Below are 24,667 nucleotides of genomic sequence, written 5' to 3' on the forward strand. Positions count from 1 at the left end.
TTATAAAAAGAATGAGACAAAAAATATAAATTACTGACATTTACACATTAGCTTATATTTATTAGTAGTGTTTGGGTGCACCCCCATCCTTCATGTTCCCAGCCAGCACAGCCATGTGGGGCCCAAATGGGTTTGACCTGGGCTATCTAACTGGGGCCCAGCCAGTTTTGCCCCCAGTTTCCATGTAGGCCCCACATGGGTTTGCCCAGATGAAATGAACACTGCCTAGTGTGCCTATACAGGCTGTTTAATGTAACACTTAATCAGTGTTGGAGGTAATGATATAATTAAGTGATTGAATAATGATTGTGCATTATTGATGAACACCTGCTGTTAACAAGCATAATCACTGAAGGAAAGAGAAACACAAGAACTACTTCCAGCCACAACCTTGGATGAAATCAACTGAAGATAAAATACATCAAATCTCTCAAGATCTGATTAAACAACTCCACAAACAGCATTACCAGCTTTACTTATTAGTAACCAGACTGACTTTATTTCTGTCAGACGTCTTCAGAAATTCTTATTGAGAATTAACAGAGGTTAAGATGTTGATTATTTATTTGAAAGTAATAGTTTGGTTTGATGTTACCATTGTGGCGATCCGTGTGTGCTTTAGTCGGGCTCTTGACTTTTTAACATTAGTTTTTCTCAGGCAGCTGTGTCTGTTTGTTATGGCGAGAACAGCAAGAGAAAATGTAGTCAGATGCTTTAAGCTGATTGATGATAAGAATATAATCATCATCATGTAGTGCATCGGTTCCCAACAGGGGGGTCGCGGCCCACAAGGGGGCCTCAGCGAGCTCTGTGGGGGGTCGCGTCATATTTTGAAAAGTTTTGAGCAATTTGCATTAAATAAAAGTCCTTAACTTTTTTCTGTTCAAAATGTATATAATGAGCGAGTTCATCATGAATCCATTTTCCAAACCGTGTTTTTGTCTTATCCTGAATCACTATGGTACACCTATAATAAGTGATTACATTGGGACTATTTTACACTGGTTCGGATCGCTGCCGCTACGGAGTAGCCCAGTACCTGCATGACTCGTCATAGACGCACACAGAGAGAGAAGTAGTTCCGGCTACAATGTTCTTCCGAAAGACGCATTATTCTGTTAATAAACGCAAGTTTATTATCGCTCGCTATAGCGCCAAAAACCTAAAAAATAAAGCCTCACATTGATTAAGCCTCACAAATAACATGCAAGTATTGAGGCCCCAGACAGAAGTCATTTAGTAATAGCCTATATTCATTCTTTTTTTACCTACACACAAGTGTGAATACTGATATTTTTGTTATTGCATTTAAAATAGGGCAAATTTATAGGCTACTCCTAGGCTTACATTTTTAAATTACAAAGGGCCTACTAATGTTTTTGTTATTGTATTTTCAATATTATAGGCTATTATTTGTGCATAAACAACTGTTTATAGTAAACATACCGTTTGTTTGAAAACAACATATTTTGTCATCCTTGCTGCAAGCTTACAAGAGCAAAAATATCATTAAATGTGAAGGGGGGCCCTAAAATATTTTCTTGGGAAAAAGGGGGTCTCAGACAAAAAAAGGTTGGGAACCACTGATGTAGTGGCTTAACTCACTGATATTATGTGTGAGGTTTATACAGGTAGTATGTTACTCACTTTTATTGTTGTGATTCTACAGAAATAGATCCAGCACTCAATTCCATGTTTCTTTACCAGTTCTTCTAAGTATTGTGTTTCACCATGGTAGCCTAATTGTTGTTTGTTTCCATAACAAAATGCCACTTACTGGTTATTTTGTATATTTTTATATGACTGTGGTGGTTCATACCAAGATTGTATTAACAAAAACTAGTTTGGGATTGCTATTTAATAGCTTAACCTCGCAGTGCCTACTGTTTATCAGTATTTGTCATATTCATACAATTTTTGTGTAAACAAATGTATTATAATAGGCTTATATAATTCCTAAAAAGGTGGGTGGCGGCTTGATGACCATGGGGAAATGTGGGTCCCATAGCCAAACTATTCAAAACATCATTCAATGTTGTGATAATCGTAATTAATAATCACAATTACAATTTCAAGAGAATAATCGACAATTATGATTTTTGTCATAATCGTTCAGTCCTACTTTATTCAAATAAAATGTGAATGCATTTGACATTAATTGTTGTTTACTTGTTTGTTTATATTCATAATTAATTGATACCTGATTCCCTTACAAGAATTTTTGGCTAAAAAGTCACTGAATCGATTTCAAGTCACTGAATCGTTTCGGATCGTATCGTTCTAAATGAACCAATATCGTCCTTGAATCGTATCGACAACCATGAATCGCGAATCGAATCGAATCGTTGTTAAAACGAATCGTTACACCCCTATTGTACACTGATAACTGAAACACTGTAAACCTGATTCAAACACACACATGTGAAGAGGTGTGTGTATGTGTGTGTACATGATTGAAACACGCATGTGAAGAGGTGTCGTATGTGTGTGTGTATGTGTGTGTGTGTGTGTGTGTGTACCTGATTCAGGAGTCCTGCGGCACAGAAACTCCATCAGAGACGTCAGACAGTTCAGAGCCGCGCTGACCACCAGATCCTGCTTCTGCTCACACACACATCAATCACTGATTTACTGTCACTCACAGCATGTGTACCTGCAGCATGAGTGAGTGTGTGTGTACCTGCAGCATGAGTGCGCTGAGGGCCGTCATGAGGCTGGTTGTGCCGCTGTGTCCCAGTGGGTGTAGAGCACCGTCTGCTGTCTGAAGGGGTCGTTCCAGCGCTGCGCCACACACACACACCAGACCAGACTCGTCCACATCCAAACACACCTGCACGAACCGCACACTGCACACTACACACACACACAGGGGTGCTTTAAATCAGATAACCTGTAATGAGATTATTTCACTTGAGGAATCAGATCAGTGTTTTCTCACAAAATCAAACCTGAAGCTTCAGCAGATTGAACTTTCTACATTATTAAACTCTGTGTGTGTGTGTGTTTGTTTTACCGAGCAGCAGCGCGTCCGTCTCTCTCTTGCTGAAGGCCAGTCGTCTCAGTATCTGATGAAGATCCACACTGATGCTCTTCTGCACCTTTAACACACACACACACACGTCAGGTGTTTAGCGCTGCGACACACACACCTCACCTGAGCAGGAAGTGTGTGTCTCACCTGAGCGTCGTGTTTGTTCTGCAGGAGCACGAGGGAGGAGAGCAGGAGCAGGGAGGAGCAATGCAGTGATGATGAAGATGAAGATGATGAAGAGGGAAAGGAAGATAAGACTTCCTCCAGCAGCTCCATCAGCCTGACGTTACCCAGCAGCAGAGACGCCACTGGAACACATACACACACAACCATCAAGTGTGTGTGTGTATGTGTGTGTGTGTGTGTGTGTGTGTGTGTGTGTGTGTGTTAGCAGCTCCATCAGCCTGACGTTACCCAGCAGCAGAGACGCCACTGGAACACATACACACACAACCATCAAGTGTGTGTGTGTGTGTGTGTGTGTGTGTGTGTGTGTGTATGCGTGTGTGTGTGCGCGCGTGTGTGTGTGTTTGTGTGTGAGTGAGTGAGTGTGAGAGTGTGTGTGTTACCTCTGTCGGTGGCGTGTGACGGACACACACACAGGAAGCAGTACAGACAATTGAACCCAGACAGCAGCATCTCAGAGTCACTCGAGTCCATCTTTCCTACCAGATTACTGACTACACACACACACACACACACACACACACACACACGTATGAGTGATACACACGTTCAAAACCGCAGACAAACTCTCCGTTCTTACCGTGGTAAAGCAGTTTGAAGTCTGTATGGTTCATCTGACTGGACGAGTGACTCTGAATCACAGACAACACGTCCAGCAGCACCGACAGCCCGTCTGAAACACACCAGATACACACACATACCAGTTATGAGTTAAACACACCAGATACACACACACACCAGTTATGAGTTAAACACACCAGATACACACACACACCAGTTATGAGTTAAACACACCAGATACACACACACACCAGTTATGAGTTAAACACACCAGATACACACACAAACCAGTTACGAGTTAAACACACCAGATACACACACACACCAGTTATGAGTTAAACACACCAGATACACACACACACCAGTTATGAGTTAAACACACCAGATACACACACACACCAGTTATGAGTTAAACACACCCGATACACACACCAGATACACACACATACTAATGGCGCTCGGGATCCTCCTCAGTCCTGGGAGCTTATACTGAGACACTTTGTCACTATCAAGCTGAGTTCCCTGTTTGAATACTTCTCCATGCTTTACGCTCCTGTGTTGTGTTCTGTTGAAGAATCCTCATTAAAGCCTTGTATCGATTCATCCTCGAGTCTCTCTACATCAGTCGTGACCATAGACTGTAAAAAAAGATGGACGATGAGATGATCACTCTCTTCCATTGTAGAAAAGTGAAGCCGCTAAAGTCCCAATATGGCGCTGATATCTTAGGTTGATATGGGACCTGATTCTGCGCCATCGTCCTTAACAGCATCCAGTGGGATCTGGAAGAACGGATCGCAGAGGACACTCTCTCTGAGTCCGCTCCGGTCCTGAGGGTGAGATTTATGTTCCAACAGCCTTACCCTCATGGACTCTGTACACTCTCCCTTAGGCTCAGGAGTCAGCAAACCCTCTCGGCTCCTCCGCAACTGGTACTGGTGGACCCGTACAAGGAAGGATGAGGGAGTTCAACGCTATACAAGCAAGGATGACCCACCTGTGCCATCTCCAAATCTCCTTGTCACTTACCTGGAGGTAGGGATGTGACGGTGAAGATATTTTCTCACCGGTTAATCGAAGTGTGACAACACCGCGGGGGCTTTTAAATCGCTGATTTGAAAGTGAAACTAAAATGCGCACGTCCGCACGGGCATTCACAGTGGTGCGGAGCGCTTGTGGACACGCACTGTTATTTGTGCCCGTGCGGACGAGCGCATTTTAGTTTCACTTTCAAATCAGCGCCAATTCGGGGGGGGGGGGGTTGCTTGAATGGTGAGTTTATTAGCCTATTATTCTTAATGAAAAACACAACAACAAAACAGTACAATGACAAATTCGCTTAAATAGGCAATTTTACATTTCGCTTTGACACGAGGGGGGGCGAGGGAGGGGGGCGGTGCCGCGGTGGAATCCGTGTGTTCATTTTGCATATCTGTCCGGTGTGTTTGTAGGTGTTGGGTCTGTGTGTGTGGTGGCTTGTTTGTTGCCTAGTAACCAGCTAATCACTCCAATCAGTCATTTAGCTGCAGATAGTCAGCTGCCTGTATCTAGCTGGAGTGAGATATGCTTGGTGTCGGTTTGTCACTCTTCTTTTGTTCTCTCACCCAGTTCCTGTGTCTGAGTTCCTAGCTGAGTCATTCCTGCGTCTTGTCTGTGCAGTTCGGAGATCGATCTAGAGTTTTCTTCAACCAGCTGTCCGGTCTGAGTTTCCACGCTGAGTTTGATTCCTGTCTCTTCATCTCTCTCTCTCTCTCTCTCTCTCTCTCCTTGGATTATTGCATTGAGTTCACCAGCCTGATGACTGTGCTTTACTGAGTATTTCCGCTGTCCTGTCTGTCACAATAAACTGCTATAGCCTACTTGCATTTGGATCTACAACTCTCATTCTGACAATCATAGTAAGCCTACCTGAAGGTAAATTGCATCCACTTCCCATTCCTCACCTAGGAGTAGATTTCATCACAGACCTTCCAGAATCCGAATCTTTCACCTGTGTTCTTGTGGCAGTCGACAGGTTCTCCAAAGCATGCCGAATCCCAAAGAAGAACCTCCAGCTAAAGCACTATTCCTTCACGTGTTTAGAAACTTCGGCTTACCTGAAAACATTGTGTTCAACAGAAGCCCACATCATCTCCAGGGTACGGACACCTTACCATCCCTCTCTTGTCCCTTTTCCAAAAGGATCTGGTGCTGCAGCAGAACAAAAAGATATGACTTACCTTTCATAAGCAGATTCTTTGTGTTCACTGTCTGTCACTGGACCGTTAAAATTTGAACCGTCGCTGTGGAAACCGTAGGCTATTTAACCCAACAGCCGGGTTATTACTAGAAACCCAACGATTTTAAAAATGACCCAATATTTTTGGAAAATAACCTAACGTATTGACCCAATATGTGTAACCCAACGGTTGGGTTTAAAAATATTTTACTGCTGTTAGATTTGCTAAAGCTTTGAGCAGGGTATATGCAGGAATCATAGAGATGAATTTACTACCTTTTACTACCTTTTTTACCACCTCCACAATATTTTTTACTACCATCACAACATCAAGCAGCAGCCCTTTTTTGGGGGGTGTGGTGGGGTGGGCGGGGTATGTAAAGCACCACTTACTACTTACTAGAAGGTATAAGTGTGACACTGTCACACCCATCATACATATTAGGTACACTAATGTTTAATTGTTATCATTAAGTAGGCCTATTGTCATTGTCAATTATGTTTTTTTTTTGTAGTGTCGAGTTGAGTTTCAGTTGTCCTTATATTAACCCTAGCCCTTGAGTTATCCTAACCATAGCCCTTAGCCCTAATAAGGTGAATAATAACCTTGGCACTTTGTCATTGCTATCAACTCCGACTCACTCAGGGCTCGACATTAAGCCTTTTCATGTGCTTGTCCTCTGGACAAGTAAATCTGTCATTCACTTGTCCGAGTAAAAAAGTTGCTTGTCCAGAATGTTTTTGGTGTGTGTGTGCTGTAAATATATCTGCACCTTTAAAGTCAACTGCACCAGTAGTTTAAGGAATGTACAACTGCATTAAATAATGTTATGAATATGAGATCGTTTAAAATATTTTTGAATATACAAATAAGAAACGTTGGAAAGAATTATACTTTTAAACATGAAAGTAAACCGCCAGTAGGAGGCGTCAGGCGACCGTCTTAATGAGCGAGTCATTGAGTCATTCATTCAAACGATTCGTTCAAACAACTGATTCATTCAAGAATGAGACATGTTTATGAATGGGACATTGAATCTTTGACTCAGCCAATTCGTTCAAAACGCTGAATCATTCAGTAATGAAACACGGTTAAGTGTTCTGTGAGATGCGTTACGGTTCTGCTGTGATCTTTGTTTGGAACTATTTTTGCTGCTGAAACAGAACAAAAACAGTCAATATTGTGTCTAAAATGTAAGTAACTTAATTTGAACTGTTTATTGAACTGTTGTATCAAAAGCAATGTCACATTTTCAGTCGTGATGGTAGCCTACTCAAGAAAACAGCACTCGTCGTGTGAGGTTGCTAAACTGTATCATATGTTAAAAATATTAATACACATTTTGAATTTTGGCACTGGCAGTAACGTTATGTTGTTAACTGAGTTTAAACTGAGTTTACATTTGTTTGGATTTCTCCTCGAGAGGCTGCGCGAGCCTCAACAGCGCAACCTTGTTACCGTCAGTAGCCTAATACATCCACTATCGATCGCAACTTACAATAAATATAAATACAATCAGAATCATTCTCTCATTTTAGTGATTCCCTAGTTATTTATAAATTTTTTGTTATTGACGTTTAATTAGGCTACTTGTCCGGTCGGGCAAGTAAAATTCTCTTTTACTTGTCCCTTCAAAAAATCCACTTGTCCCGGACAAGCGTTAATGTCGAGCCCGTCAGGTCCTGTTAGCACCGTATATATATATTTTTAATTATGCTAGATGAAGTTAAAATATGGAGACACAAATATTAAGTAAAAAAATGGAAACTCATATATTGAGGTGGTGATGAAAAATTTACTACCAAGTCAAATTGCGTTTGTTACCTTTTACTACCTTTCAAGGGCCTTAATTTTGGTAGATTATTTTTACTACTTTTACTACCGCGCAGACACCCTGTTTGAGGGTCAGGTTTGAATTGCTGTGTACCTGTATCTGTATGAGTGTTGAATAAGTGTTTATCTTGAGAATTTTACATTTTAAAGTCTAAACTGTCGTTTATATGTCTATGCAGCAACAGTCCACAATACATTTCCTTTCGAGGACAATAAAGTCTACTACTACTACTACTACTACTACTAGATGAAGGATCAGTGTATGCTGTCCACACCATCCTTTATTTCTAATCTTTGTTTAGTTTAAATCAAGTAGTATATAATAACTAAAACAGAAAAGAATTTACATAAACTAAATAGACTAAAAAGGTCACAACAAGATTACTAAAACTTTAAATAAAATTTAAATGAAAAATATAAATAACATTTTAATAAATAATATAATACAATGTAACTAATAAAATAGTATAATTTAATATACTATTATACACTAAAGTAACACTGGTTATAGCCAGCAATGATGGCACATTATTGAGTGATATAATGTCATTATTTATAATGTTTAACACGTAACATTGAGTCCTGACCTGTCTGTGTGTGTGTGTGTGTGTGTGTGTGTGTGTGTGTGTGTGTGTGTGTGTGTGTGTGTGTCTGACCTGTCTGTGTGTGTGTGTGTGTGTGTGTGTTTGTCTGACCTGTGTGTTTGTGTCTCTGCAGGACGTTCATGAGTGCCGATCGGATGTGATCGGAGAGATCAGTTGTCCTGCTGATGCTGACGCCATCGACTGAACACAGGAACGATCGCAACACACCCACGGCTGACTGAGAAACTGCGTTCTCGGCATCACACGCCACGCCCTCAACACACACACACACACACACACACACACACACACACAAACGAAACACTAAACTACATTTTCTGAGATTTGAACAGAGAGTTATGTGTGTTGATCATCATAGTAGACAATGTTAGTTTTAAATCTAGGAGAAAAGTCGTTCAGTTGAAGCTTTTTTTGTGTGTGTCTGTGAGTGTGTGTGAATGTGAGCATGAGTGAGTGAGAGAGCTTGTGTGAGAGCATGTGTGAGTGTCAGTGTCAGAGTGTGTCTGAGCATGTGTGTGAGTGAGTGTTTGAAAGCATGTGAGTGTGTGTGAGCGTGTGTGTGTGAGCGTGTGTGTTTCTTCATGTGTAAGTGTGTGTGCATGTGAGGACGTGTGCGTTTGTGTTTGAGTGTGAGAGCTTGTGTGTGTGTGAGAGTGTGTCACCAGCATGTTCAGCAGCGCTGCAGGGTGTGTGTGTAGCAGCTCCAGCAGCTCCTGCTCCTCCTCCGGCCCGCGAGAGAGTCGTCCCGTCAGAGCCGGCGCCCCGAAGCGCTCCGAGAGCTCGGGATACTGGAAGATGAGGCTCAGCACGCAGAGAGGAAGAGCGCGAGAGAAGAGCGCAGGACAGGAGGACAGGGCTTTACTGACCACGCTCACCGACACCTGCACACACACACACACACGCTTCAGTCGCTGTTCACACTCAACCTCAGAGCTCTGAGGGGTTGCTAGGGTGTTGCTATGTGCTCATCAGACTGACAGACATGTACAGATGTTCATCACACGCAGTGAGTGTGTTAACGGTTGTGTTTCTAGGGGTTGCTAGGGTGTGTTTCTCTCACTGCTTCTGCTATGTTAACAGATTAGGTTTCAAAGGGATTGGAATTTATAAGTTTCCTCATGTGTAGAAATTGTGAGTGAGGTCACAGAGATGAGGTGTGTGTGTGTGTTGCGCGGTCACCATGTCCAGGCGAGGGCAGCTGTGTTGATTGACAGACAGCAGATAGAGGACTGAACTCAACACACACGCAGGAAGAGCGTCGTCGCACTGATCCTGAACACACACAATGAAGCGCAGAACGCAGGAGAACACGGCCGAGTCACACAGAAACCTGTCACATGATCACGAAGGTTATCATCTCCTCTCCATCACTCACTCACACACACACTCTTCACACACACACACTCACACAAACTCTCTCACACACACTCTCACTCACTCTCACTCACGCACTCACACACACACACACACTCACTCACTCAAACACACAAACTCTCTCACACTCTATCACTCTCACACACTCTCTCTCTCACACACACACACACACACACACACACACACACACACACACACACTCTATCACTCTCTCACACACACTCTCACTCACACACACACTCACTCACTCAAACACACAAACTCTCTCACACTCTATCACTCTATCACACTCTCTCTCACACACACACACACACACACACTCTATCACTCTCTCACACACACTCTCACTTCACTCACTATCACTCTCTCACACTCACTCTCACACACACACACACACACACACACACACTCTATCACTCTCTCACACACACTCTCACTCACACACACACACACACTCACTCACTCAAACACACAAACTCTCTCACACTCTATCACTCTATCACACACTCTCTCACACACACACACACACACACACACACACACACTCTATCACTCTCTCACACACACTCTCACTTCACTCACTATCACTCTCTCACACACTCACTCTGCAGGGATCTGTATTAGGCCCTCTGTTATTTTCAATATATATGATGCCACTTGGAAATATTATAAGGAAACATGGAATTAGTTTCCATTGTTATGCTGATGACACTCAAATATATATTTCATCACGGCCGGATGAAAACGCAAAATTTTCCAAATTGACAGAGTGTGTTACAGATATAAAAGATTGGATGACGCGTAATTTTCTTTTATTAAATCCAGACAAGACAGAGGTAATACTTATCGGTTCAAAAAACCGCCCACAAAACCTCGCACAATACAACTTTAACATCATAGGATGTCCTGTTACTTTATCCTCTACAGTAAAAGACCTGGGTGTTATACTCGATTGCAACCTGTCTTTTGAAAATCATATTTCATATGTTACAAAAACAGCCTTTTTCCACCTTAGAAACATTGCTAAGCTACGTAATATGCAATCAGTTTCTGATGCAGAAAAGTTAGTTCATGCATTCATGACCTCGAGACTGGATTACTGTAATGCTTTATTTGCTGGTTGTCCTGCATCCTCAATAAACAAGCTACAGTTAGTCCAAAATGCCGCCGCTAGAGTTCTTACGAGATCAAGAAAATATGATCATATAACACCGATTTTATCATCACTGCATTGGTTACCTATAAAGTTCCGTATTAATTACAAGGTATTGCTACTGACTTATAAAGCCCTAAACGGCTTAGCTCCAGTCTATTTAACGGATCTTCTATCGCCCTATAATCCATCGCGCTCTTTAAGATCACTAAATTCAAGGCTTTTGGTCATACCTAGGATATCCAGAACCACCAAAGGAGGGAGAGCATTTTCACATTTGGCTCCAAAACTCTGGAATAGTCTTCCTGATACTGTTCGTTGCTCAGACTCGCTCTCCCAGTTTAAAACTAGATTAAAGTCGCATCTCTTCAGCCAGGCATTCATATAATCCTACAGTTCAAACTACAATCCGGCCTCTAGCACATAAATGCCAGAGGAGAACTGGCCCCCGACTGAGCCTGGGTTCTCCCAAGGTTTTTTTTTCTCCATTAGGTCACCTGATGGAGTTTTAGGACACCATTAGGTCACTTGATGGAGTTTTTCGGTTCCTTGCCACTGTTGCCTTTGGCTTGCTCAGTTGGGGATATTTTGGGGATATTTAATTTAATTTAATTTTATCAATCAATAAATTCCTCTTGAAACAAACTTTGTTGTATTATTTTAATTTAATACTGTGAAGCTGCTTTGATACAATCTGTATTGTGAAAAGCGCTATACAAATAAACTTGACTTGACTCTCTCACACACTCACTCTCACACACACTCACACAAACTTTCTCACACACTCTATCACTCTCTCACACACACTCACTTCACTCACTATCACTCTCTCACACACTCACACAAACTCTCTCACACACTCTATCACTCTCTCACACACACACACACACTCTCTCTCACACACACCTGTCTCCGTGCAGCAGCGAGAGGTACAGCAGGTGGATGATGCAGAACTGTGTGCTCCTGAGGGATTGTGGGATATCAGGGAGAAGGGAGGGCCAGTCGGACACACTGCAGCACAGAGACGGCAGAGACTCCTGCAGGACACGCTGCACATCTGCGCAACACACACACACACACACACTCAACAGTGATCTTTTCAAAAGTAGAATGTTTTTTTTAGGTTTGCAGAATGTTAGGAGAGCGTTGTGTTGCTGGGGAGAAACTAAAACTGAAATAAAAATGAATGAAAACTATACTATACTGACCTATAACAATAACAACAAAGAGAAAACCACACAACAAAATGACTAAAAACTTAATTAAAATGAAAACAGAAAATTTTAAATGATATACAAAATATAATATAAAACAATGTAAAAGAACACACACACACACACACACACACACACACACACACACACACACACACACACACAGACAGACAGACGTTACCCTGCATGTCTTCACGGTTCCAGGTGTCAGTGTTTGAGATCAGACACATGCAGAGCTTCAGGAGGAAATCACAACAGATCTGATTCAGAGACGCGTTCCTGAAACACACACACACACACACACACACACACACACATCATAAACACCTGCACTTCAACACACTCACTATCTGTGTGTGTGTGTATCTCACCTCTTCCCTGAACACAGCTGGGCTTTACTGTCCACAGTAAGTCTGATGAATCCAGACACAGCTGACAAACAAACACACACACACACACACACACACACACACACACACACACACACACACACACAGAGAGAATGAGCAGTTCTGATAATGGAAATGAGAATAACGCAAAATGACTGTGAGAGTCCAATAACAGATGCTAGGGCTGGACGATGTGGCCAACATTTAAATCACGATATATTTCTTCATTTCGGTCGATACGATATAATTCCGATATCGAAACAAACAATATAAAAGCCTCAGAAAAACTGCCAAGAGGATGTCAGTAAATACAAACTTCTGAAAAAAATTTTTTTCCAAGTCTATGAAACCTCCTCTTATAAAACTACATAATATATTATAAAATAAAAAAGTTGAAAATAAATTAATGTTCACCTTTTATTTGTATTTAGCCTTCATTCAAACAAGAAATCTTGTTTTCTGAAACTGCGAAATAGCACCAGGGAACGTTTGCACCGGAACACTCTTTTCGCTGAACCGCCCCCGGGAGCATAAGTTCTTTCCTAATTTACTGATGTGCGTCTGTGGAGGGAAGAGTCCGCTGTGCGTCGGGTGCAAAATAGGAATGATACATGAGTCGTGCACATAGTCAATTGCGCTGGGTGCGAGATAGGGCCTATTGAGTGTTTATGACACTGAATTCATTCTGATTGATGTAGCTTTTACATTTTCAAACCAATTGAGCCGTCAATCTGATTCCTAACGGATTATTTGTTAGCATGTAAAAGTAGGCAGTGACAAATGCTGTAATGTTTATTGAAATATCGGAAATGTGTTTAAAAATCATATCACCATTATTTAAAAAAAATTATACAGAGATATATATTGATATTGAATTATTGTCCAGCCCTAAAAGAAGCTCAAAACAGATTTATCGTCCAGCCGGAGAAACTCAAACATCTGATTCAGAGTAGCCGTGACCCTTTGACCTCTGACCCCTGGTCTTACCGAGCTTCTTGGAGAAGGAGGTCATGTGAGCGGGACACAGAGCGAACTGACGAGACAGAACCGAGAGGAAGAGCTGCAGCGTCTGTGGAGACGAGAGCCGTTCGCACACGCCCTACACACACACAGGGGTCAGTGTACCTGATGAGATCAGCACGTGTGTGTGTGTGTGAGACTCACAGTGAATGCAGGGATGCAGGTGGTGTCGCAGCAGTGCAGCAGAAACACACACACCGACTCCAGTGTCTCCTGCTGCTGCTGCTGCGCTGGAGCTGAACACACACCATCCGTCAGAGCCGACTCACACACACACACCTCCAGCAACCTACACACACACACACACACACACACACACACACACAGATCTGTTCAGATGCTCTAACAGAGGTTTTCACAAACTAGGCTTTCTCATATATATATATATATATATATATATATATATAATTTCATAAAAAACTATATTTTTTTCTAAATAAAAACTCAAATAAAACATTAATGATTAATACTTTAAAATAAAAAAAATACAAAACTCAATAAACAAAACACGAATTTAAAAAGAATAGAATTATACATTGGTAAAATTCAAATGAATGATTGTAAAATCATAAACAAAATAAAACACTTAATAAAACTGAAATCATGAAAATGTAAAATTAAATGCAGAATAAAACCCACCAATATATCGCAAAAATGTACATTTAAATAAATATTTTAAAATAATAAATAATAAATCACAAAAATGTAAATATGTATTTAAAAAAGTATTTAAATAATTTAAAAATCAAAACAATCAAAATAAAACATTTACCAGACATTTATGAAATCGTCAAAATTTAGATTTAATAAATTATTTTTAAAAAGATCATAATAAAAAAATCGATTACAAAAACGTACAATTTAAATAAGCCATACAAGTATTCTTTACTTCAATGAGCTCATCGTTTCTGCATTAAATTATTACATCGTTTAAATGAATACATTTTTATCTAACTGTGTATGTACATTTCTGAAATACTCAGTTTCCTCTAATAACAGATCACTGTAAATTGTAATATGGACTCATGAAAATACTTTTATTGAAAATAAAAAAACAATAAAATAAAATAAAAACACTATAAAAAAAATATGTTTTAAACCATAAAAATGCACATCAGAGAACCATGAACATGGTTTATAAATAATTAAAATATTAACTTCAAATCTCAGAGGAACTTCAAGAAAAAAGTGCGAATGGTTAATCTCACACATGACGTCTGCTGTCAGAGAGTTTGAGCTCATCAGAGTGTGTGTGTGTGTGTGTGTGTGTGTGTGTGAGAGCGAGTGTGTGACTGACCTGCAAGCAGCATCGAAGCACGTGAGCGTTTGCATTAAAACTCCTGCTGCTGATGCTGATTCTGAACCAGAGCTGATCTCCTGAACACAGACACACACACACACACACACACACACACACACACACATGATCATGAGTGGATCAGACTGATCACATGACCACTGATAAGAACACACACACACTCACTCTGCACTTGGACATCACGGCCTCCACGACTCTCCTGACGTCCGAGAACTGAACCGGACTGGACTGGTGGTTCGGCCTGTGAAGACACACACACACACACACACACACACACGTGCAACAGTGAGTGTTCGTTTTACTCTAAAGATTATATCATGCGTGCATACATCAGTATCAGGTGTGTGTGTAGGTGTGTGTGTGTGTGTGTGTGTGTGTGTGTGTGTGTGTGTGTGTGACCTGAGCAGGACGTTGGCGGCTCGGACTGCACACATGGACACCTGCAGACAGGAAGTGGCCACGCCCTCCACGATGACATCACACACACCTGTGAACTCGGAGGCGGTCGGGAACAAGCGCACAGCTGCAGGCTGCCTGCACACACACACACACACACACACATCATAACTGATTAAACACACACACACACACACACACACACACACACACACTGGTCCTACAGATGGAGGCACCAGCACCTGATTTGATAGCGCTGGGGGTGTTTTTAATCATAAAGTTAATTTAATCATAAAATTACTATTGTTTTGCATTAATAAGTGCAGTTACTAAATAAAATTACATGTTTATTTCCTGGAAAAGCACATTTGCCACTAAAGCACTGAGCTTGAGTTGAGATGCAGATAACAACAACACAAGTTATACACGGAACATTCAAATATTCTACTCTTTGTTCTTCAAAAGTGTCACACTGAACTGACCGACAGCTTTTAAACAAAAGCATTTGTTTGACACATGTACGTTTTCCTACATCTTGAAACTTTTTAGTTTTACAAATGGGGACAATCGTTGATAGATGAACAAATAATGTTTTTGGTCATCACATTAAAAATAACATTTAAATTGGATAATATTTAGAGCTTTGAAGTGCTGGAAATAGTGTGAAGGACCTGAAAGTCCTTGATTAGTGCTTGAATTTCACTCTCAAAAGGTTGTACGAACCCTGACATTAATAATGTAAAAACATTCAACTATTTCTACCACAATACCATTGTTACAGTTAGTGTTACTACATTAAATCCATGTTGAATGTTGGTGATTTGTGGATTGAAAAGCCTTCTATAACTTGTTCGTTCATGGCACAGTGTTTCTCCTGGTTTCCATGTCAGCGCTGTTTGATCTGATATCTGTGGTTTACAACAGGGATTTGTGTATGATCCTAATAAGGGATGGTAGTGGCGCAATGGATAAGACACATGCCTTTGGTGTGAGAGACCCGGGTTCGAATCCACTGTGAGACACCAATGTGTCCCTGAGCAAGACACTTAACCCCTAGTTGCTCCAGAGGCGTGCGACCTCTGACATATATAGCAATTGTAAGTCGCTTTGTATAAAAGCGTCAGCTAAATGAATAAATGTAAATGTAAATGTAAATAAAGACAACAGAAGTCAGAGGAAAGAGAAAAGCAGACGTGTGATGTTTGACCTGTCCAATATGGCCGACAGCAGCTCCAGTCCCTGTTTCTGCACCTCAGTGTTGGACTTTCCCAGAGTCTCTTTCAGACATCGCACTAACGGCTCCATACCTCAAACACACACACAAACATTTACACTTAAACTTCTGAAGACTGATGGATTTTGATTAGTATTAAAATCCCAATTTGTAAGTCGCTTTGGACAAAAGCGTCTGCTAAATGACTAAATGTAAATGTAAATGTAATGTATACAGGGCTCGAATTTCGGCGCGGGATTGCGGGTATTGCGCATAATTTTAATCATTCCCGCAGGTCTCCCATTTATAATGCGGGAAATTCCCGCAAACATTGATTCACTTTAGCCTGTAGGTTGTATTAGTAAATTAATCCACACAGATTATAAAATCAAATCAGTCATTTTAAAACTGTCTGCGAGACGCAATTTCTCAAACAGCGCGAGTGATTCAGCGGTGCTGCGTCTTCTATCTCTCGTCTCTCAAAATAGGTTGCACAAGGTAATCGTTAAGCGCGCTGCAGGCGGCGATAATACACTCTCACGTTTCGGGAATCGAGATAGACGGAATTGTCACTTGCATAATCGGGCCAGCATTGCATCATGAGTAACTAAAGTTTACCATTTGCACGTCTTTTTAAGTCTTACCAGTTTAAACATTCACGCGATTTTAAACTATTCGGCACTTGCGCGCTGTCTGAGAGATGTTTTTTTTTTCTCTGCACACATAGGCCTACATAGAGTAAAGCCGCCTCACAAACAGCTCGTGGGTAACACAAGTTATTTTTCGTGGATTATATCGCTTTAACAGTCAAAAACATGCGGAAATTATGTCAATTTCGGTCTTGGTGAGTATCCTCTAAACACAGTCGGTTATGTCTTAAATAAGCATTAATCGCACGTAACCGTATAATGAAAACAGAATCCGTGCACTAGCTCTTAAAGGGACAACAGCCATATGTGTCATTAATTTGGTTGTCAAAACAACAAAACATAGCTTTCATTTTAAGGAATCAGGATTAATAGCCTTTGTATTTAATTCAGTCTCTGTAGTATTTCTGAATACTAGTGTTAGACCTATGCAAAAACTTTTCTCTTTATTGGGATCTTTATTCTTTTGTATTTATTTGTGCTACTTTTTTCAATTTAATTCAAAGACTGAAATCAAGCTTCCTTGAGTTGTGTAAATTCTTAAGAACAAAATTACCCCATTGTAAAAATGCAATGAGTAAGCATACATTTAGGCGAGATAAATGTAATAATGTTATTTTTTTTAAAGTCTAAACTCCCCCCTCAAATAAAAAATGTCCCCCATAAGAATCACCTAAGGGGGGATTTCCCCCCCATTTTCCAAAATTAAATTCATGCCCTGGTATAAAGAGCAGCCTTTAATGGCAATGAACCATTGAGAAAAAATGTAGCCGCGTTTTCATTACAGATTTGCGCAAAACTTTTGCAATATTTTTTTAAATGTCGATAAAAATCTATTTAGAAAATATGGTGTTTACACTTACTGATGTTATGCGACCAAAACGTAATTTTTTTCTCGCGCGATAAGTCATTCCAAAAATCATGGCGACTGATGTTGGTAGGTTTGCGCAGGCTATATCCCAGCCACCGCACTAGCCATTACTTTTAATGGAAGGAGACGTAGGATTGTTTTCCAAGCATTAATGGCAAGGAAAGCCCCTTATACTGGGAGCGGCACATATGAGGAGTTTCTGGGTGTTTCTCCCTCATTTCTGCTTCAAGATCTTGATAAATTGTGGCATTTCTTTGTTGTTTAGAATCCAGGAATTCTGTGATACTTTTGTGTTTTTAAGTTTAATGAAGAACTCTGTCTCGTATTCTGTCCAAACACACCGCACCATCTACGTCAGGTTAGCTGTAAATGAGCAAAAACTGTTTCCATTGCAGTTTTGCAAAATATTCCTTTTTCAAACTGCCTGAAAACCACCTCATGCGAGAGTAAATACTTTTTTGCAATATATGAGAGTTTTTGCGAAATTGACGTGTTTCCATTGGGCATATTTTCAATTCGCAATTTCAATTTGCAATTTCAATTTGTGATGTGCATCTGCTCCTGATCTGGTGTTTGATGAATGGAGAGGAATGAGTTTGGGCTCAGCAGCTGCTGGATCTCACCGTAGACGGCGTGGCACTGCGAGAAGAAGAGTGGGTCTTCGGACAGCAGCAGTAAACAGCTGAAGATGGACCACAGCAACACATCAGTGCAGCCGCTGCTCATCACCTCCAGCAGAAACTCTGACACACACACACACACACACACACACACACACACATTCATATGCTGTCCTGTTTATGTGTGGGAATGAATGAAAGACACTCCGACATGGTGCAACATCAGTGTGTGTAATGTTACATATTATGTATGTTACGTGTTACATCTTATATATGTTACGTCTTGAGTATGTTATGTGTTACGTCTTATGTATGTTACATCTTATGCATGTTACATCTTACGTATGTTACCTCTTACGCCTTATGTATGTTACGTCTTATGTATGTTACGTCATAAATCTTATGTGTTTTGTCTTGTGTATGTTACATGTTAGATCCTTTGTTACATCTTATATATGTTACACCTTGTGTATGTTATGTCTTATGTATGTTACACATTTATGTTACGTCTTACGTCTTATGTATGTTAAGTCTTATGTATGTTACATATTTATGTTACGTTTTACGTCTTATGTATGTTACGTCTTATATATGTAACGTCATACATCTTAAGTATGTTATGTCTTATGTATGTAAACTGTTACATCTTATGTATGTTATGTCCTACGTCTTATGTATGTTACGTATGTTACGTCTTATGTATGTTACGTCTTACGTATGTTGCATCTTATGTATGTTAACTATGTTATGATTTAATTAATTCATGTTTACACTGGTTCTGCGGTGCGATCAGTTTGGTTGATGTTGTAGTTAGTGAAGCAACTCACCGGGTAGATCGGCCTGAATGAAGGCGGCAGCGAAGCGCAGAGGAGCGTGAATCAGTACGGCACACACACAGCGCACCGACACCACCTGTAGAGAGTCCTGAGCGCTCAACAACAGCTACAACACACACACACACATTTACATCAACAACAATCAATATCAATACATTACAGTTATCTAACTTGCCTTTTTTCCCCTATCACATATTTTGGTGGTGCTTTAAAATCTTCCGCAGGCTCCTCCCCCAGTGGGTGGAGTCATGTTATACAGTTTACTGCACCATTGTACAATCAAATTGTTCAGTGCATCTCTGTAAAAACTTTTAACACTTTCACTTTTTGAAGCTACTTCTGCAATAATCAGTGTTTTTTCAATAATCAGAGTGTGAGTGTGAGTGTGTGTGTTCAGACCTTCTTCAGGATGAGCGGCAGTGGTTGATACGGCAGTGGATCTTCAGCGTCATCCTTCAGATTCATCAACACACACACCACCTCAGAGTACTGGCACATCTGCTTCACTACACCTGCAACACACACATGTATAGGTAATCACTCATATTTCACAATAAATGTTTCGTTAGATGCCATGCATGGATAAGTCACAGAAATAAAAAAGACGGTTCCTGTACAGTTTACGGCATTAGTTCAGACAGAGAGATTGTATTCCATGAGAAAAACTTTCATCTGTTCTGTACCTGATATACGGTATATCCAAATGAATCGATATTGCATCAAATCAAGAGAGGAACTGAATCGAATATCAAGATTGTGAATCAACATTGAATCGTGACATATGTGTCAATGCCCAGCCATAGTCCTTAGCTAAACATACTCACAAACTGGTGTTTATATGTAAGTGTGTGCAGGTTTCTGAGAGGGACTCTCACCCAGGCAGTTGATGGTGAGTGCTGTGGTGTGTGTGTTTGAGAGTGTGTGCAGCAGTAACACACACATGCGCTGACGGAGAGTGTCTGTTAGCATCTGGACGGCGGAGGCGGAGCTCCAGATCCTCAACAACACGTAACACACACCGGCCTTCACGTCTTCATCTGAGAGCAGCAGAGCGGCACACACACACTCCAGCACACGCGCTGCACACACACATCACATCACACACAATAACACACACACACACACACATACATTATTAAAATAAAAATTTTAAAATTAATATAAAATCATAAAAAAATTATATATTTTTAAATACAAACAATTCAAATAAAAACTTATAATAATATTAAAAACCTTATAATAAACACATTTTAAATAAAACAATAATTATTATATCATTAAAATTTAAACAAATGTTTTAAAAAGAAAAACAATCAAAATAAATCACTTACTACAAAAAGATTTAATATTTTATTTGTTTACCTGCATGTAATTAATTGACACCAGAGAACCGCTATCATCATGAATTTGTTGTTATATTATTCTAATATATTATGTTAAAGGGGTTATGAACTGAAAATTCTAATTTTTCTTGCTCCTTTGACAGTTTTGACAAAAACAGCTTTTATTGAAACCTTGGCCAGAAAACGACAGGATCTGAGAAGTGGAGACTTGTGACGTCACAGGGCAGCGAAAGACAGCCTTTAGAAGAATATCAACGCCTACGTCTACATCACAGCGTCTTTGGCCCCGCCCACTGGAGTGTTAGTGAATAATGACATGAGAACGTGAGAAGATCGACACAAGATCAATACCATTACCTTCCAAAGATCCTGATGCTAGGAAAGTGTTGTAAGTAACATGTAAACAAACATGCAAGTAACCATGTTTATTCTAATGCCTGATCTATGATCAGTGATTAAATTACAAACAGAAAGCGATCAAAGAACGATCCCTTTCCAATCGCCCAAGCTGTCAATCACACAGCACAAGTTTATCTGGACACTTGCCAAGACTCATTATGAAATCAATGACGGTGTTACACTGCACAACGGAGTTCTTACTGTATTTACGTTGTGTTTGCATTGTTATTTGGTGAAAACATTTGTGAGAGTGCAGAAACTGCGTTGCAATGATGAGATCACTTCATTCACGCGATCAACAGTCTTTCATCTGCTCAATGCTCATCACTGCAACCTTTCATGTGATGGGAATAGATCTAAATATATAATCAACACTTTTCATGATTCATTAATCTCAATAGGTATTATAGTAAAAACTTAGTAAAAGTTTTCGAGAGAGTGAATGGCACATTAAAGATCCACATGTAGTAATACTAGCTATTTCATATGCAAAGATGTCAGCCAATCACAGCAGTGGGCATTTACACTGAAGTCTCACGCCAATCACAGCAGTGGGCGTTTACACTGAAGTCTCACAGCCAATCACAGCAGTGGGCGTTTACACTGAAGTCTCACAGCCAATCACAGCAGTGGGCGTTTACACTGAAGTCTCATAGCCAATCACAGCAGTGGCCGTTTACACTGAAGTCTAAACAGCCAATCAAAGCAGTGGGCGTTTACAATGAAGTCTCACAGCCAATCACAGCAGTGGGCGTTTACACTGAAGTCTCACAGTCAATCACAGCAGTGGGCGTTTACACTGAAGTCTCACAGCCAATCACAGCAGTGGGCGTTTACACTGACGTCTCACAGCCAATCACAGCAGTGGGCGTTTACACTGAAGTCTCACAGCCAATCACAGCAGTGGGCGTTTACACTGAAGTCTCACAGCAGACACTAGCGGCCTCACGTCACCAAGGTCAGATAAATCCCATCACATAGAGCCTCTTTCACCTAGCTATCATCATATAGAGACTGTGTCTGTTCCCCGAATTTGGAAATCCAAAAAACGTTTAAACCCATCTAAGGTTAAAAATTGAATTGATGTTCAACAAATAAAAAACAGCTATAATACAGATGAGCAAATGCTAAAGCTTGGGTTGCTGAATATTCGATCGCTTACTTCAAAAGCACTCATTGTTAATGATATGATTTCAGATAATAATCTAGATGTGCTGTGTTTGACAGAAACCTGGCTAAAACCAAACGATTGCATTACTTTAAATGAGTCCACCCCGCAAGATTACTGTTATAAACATGAGCCTCGTCTGAAACGCAAAGGGGGAGGTGTTGCTGTAATTTATTGTAATATTTTCAAAACCACTAAGAAATCAAGTTTTAAATATAATTCTTTTGAAGTGTTAGTACTTAATGTAAAAATATATAGTATAAATGATAAATCACGCTTGAGATTTATGCTGGCTACTGTATACAGGCCACCATAAAGATTTTATCAAAGAATTTGCGGACTTTCTATCAGAATTAATATTGACTGCAGATAAAGTACTAATTGTTGGTGATTTTAATATACACATTGATAATGAAAAAGATGCATTGGAATTGGCATTTAAAGACATTGTAAACTCAATTGGAGTTAGACAACACGTGTCAGGACCTACTCATCGTCGTAATCATACTCTAGATCTAATATTATCACATGGAATAGATGTTGATGCCGTTGAAATTCTGCAGCAGAGCGATGACATCTCAGATCATTATCTAGTCTCGTGTAAACTTCATTTAGCCAAGGCTTCAAAGCCGACTTAGTGTTTCAAATATGTTAGACCTATCACTTCTGCCACTAAAGATTGCTTTATTAATAATCTTCCTAATCAGTTTCATCATCTCAGCATCCCAGATAGCTTAGAAGAACTCGATATTGCAACAGAAACTTTTAACTCTCTCTTTTCCAGCACTTTAGACACAGTTGCTCCGTTGCGCTTAAAGAAGATTAAAGAAAATAGTCCAACGCCGTGGTACAACGAGCACACTCAGGCCCTTAAGATAGGGGGGCACCATAGGGGGTGGTGGCGCAATGGATAAGACACATGCCTTTGGTGTGAGAGACCCGGGTTCGAATCCACTGTGAGACACCAATGTGTCCCTGAGCAAGACACTTAACCCCTAGTTGCTCCAGAGGCGTGCGACCTCTGACATATATAGCAATTGTAAGTCGCTTTGGATAAAAGCGTCAGCTAAATGAATAAATGTAAATGTAAATGTAAATGTAAGAGAGCAGCCAGAAAAATGGAGCGCAACTGGAAGAAAACAAAACTAGAGGTATTTCGCATTTCATGGAAAGAGAGCTCGAGAGGCCTTAAAAGCTGCTAGATCTGCTTATTTTTCAAACCTATTAGAAGAAAATAAACATAATCCTAGGTATTTATTTGAAACGGTGGCTAAACTAACGAAAAAGAAAGCTTCAAGCACAGAAGTTTCCAAGCAACACAGCAGTAATGACTTTATGAACTTCACTTATAAGATTGATAATATCAGGGAGAAAATTATAACTATGCAACCGTCTACTACAGTATCGCATCAGGCAGTGCATTGTAGTCTCCCGGAGGAAAAATTAGATTTGTTCGTTGCTATAGAAGAGGAAGAATTTACTAAACTCGTTAAATCATCTAAATCTACAACATGTATGTTAGACCCTATACCGACTAAGCTACTGAAAGAAATGCTTCCAGAGGTCATAGATCCTCTTCTTAATATCATTAATTCATCTTTGTCTCTAGGATACGTACCAAAAACCTTTAAGCTGGCTATGATTAAACCGCTTGTTAAAAAAACGCAACTTGATCCTACAGAATTAGTCAATTACAGGCCGATCTCGAATCTACCCTTTCTGTCAAAGATATTAGAAAAAGCAGTATCTTCACAACTGTGTTCCTTTCTTGAAAGAAATGATATCTGCGAGGATTTCCAGTCAGGATTTAGACCGTACCATAGTACCGAGACAGCTCTCATTAGAGTCACAAATGATTTGCTCTTATCATCCGATCATGGTTGTGTCTCTCTATTACACCGCCTTCACACTGGCAGTTGAAATCAGCTCCGATACGGCTACAAAACGACCGGAAGTCATTCATTTCCTATGGAGATTCGCAGACCGCATGCGAATGGGTGCGAACCGGGTCCGAACGAGTGCGGTGCGGAAAAAATCGTGTCCGTTGGTCATCCGGATGCGTTAAAAAAATTGAACTCTTGCGAAAGGCTACGGACGGTTCCTATCCGACAATTCCAGCAGAAGTTAGCGTTGCTATGGTACTGATAAACAAACCTAAATTCTCAACTTTTAATAAATTAAATAATGATTTTATAACGATAAGTTGTCATGTCATTTTTTTTATTTTCATGATTTTCTAACGTTGTTAGGGCAGTTAATAAAATTAAAAGC

At 40.3% G+C, this 24,667-nt stretch overlaps 1 protein-coding gene across 1 annotated transcript in view; it reads right to left on the reverse strand.

Moving 5' to 3' along the window:
* mei1 (meiotic double-stranded break formation protein 1) overlaps window positions 1-24,667 on the reverse strand; it is a 36,150-nt gene that overhangs the window by 3,197 nt on the left and 8,286 nt on the right. Inside the window, exons 6-27 of the mRNA XM_082168628.1 lie at window positions 20,362-20,565; window positions 19,886-19,998; window positions 19,478-19,592; window positions 18,654-18,773; window positions 16,507-16,606; window positions 15,303-15,437; window positions 15,069-15,144; window positions 14,883-14,962; window positions 13,730-13,874; window positions 13,553-13,664; window positions 12,548-12,608; window positions 12,358-12,455; window positions 11,869-12,019; window positions 9,615-9,765; window positions 9,098-9,316; window positions 8,526-8,688; window positions 3,798-3,890; window positions 3,601-3,711; window positions 3,179-3,339; window positions 3,014-3,098; window positions 2,681-2,853; window positions 2,520-2,601 (exon numbers count right to left, since the gene is read on the reverse strand). Coding sequence (XP_082024754.1) covers window positions 2,520-2,601; window positions 2,681-2,853; window positions 3,014-3,098; window positions 3,179-3,339; window positions 3,601-3,711; window positions 3,798-3,890; window positions 8,526-8,688; window positions 9,098-9,316; window positions 9,615-9,765; window positions 11,869-12,019; window positions 12,358-12,455; window positions 12,548-12,608; window positions 13,553-13,664; window positions 13,730-13,874; window positions 14,883-14,962; window positions 15,069-15,144; window positions 15,303-15,437; window positions 16,507-16,606; window positions 18,654-18,773; window positions 19,478-19,592; window positions 19,886-19,998; window positions 20,362-20,565 — 2,748 coding nt within the window. The remainder of the gene's footprint in view (window positions 1-2,519; window positions 2,602-2,680; window positions 2,854-3,013; window positions 3,099-3,178; window positions 3,340-3,600; window positions 3,712-3,797; window positions 3,891-8,525; window positions 8,689-9,097; window positions 9,317-9,614; window positions 9,766-11,868; window positions 12,020-12,357; window positions 12,456-12,547; window positions 12,609-13,552; window positions 13,665-13,729; window positions 13,875-14,882; window positions 14,963-15,068; window positions 15,145-15,302; window positions 15,438-16,506; window positions 16,607-18,653; window positions 18,774-19,477; window positions 19,593-19,885; window positions 19,999-20,361; window positions 20,566-24,667) is intronic.

Source organism: Leuciscus leuciscus (genome assembly GCF_965113295.1).
Source record: "Leuciscus leuciscus genome assembly, chromosome: 1".
Taxonomy (NCBI): Eukaryota; Metazoa; Chordata; class Actinopteri; order Cypriniformes; family Leuciscidae; genus Leuciscus; species Leuciscus leuciscus.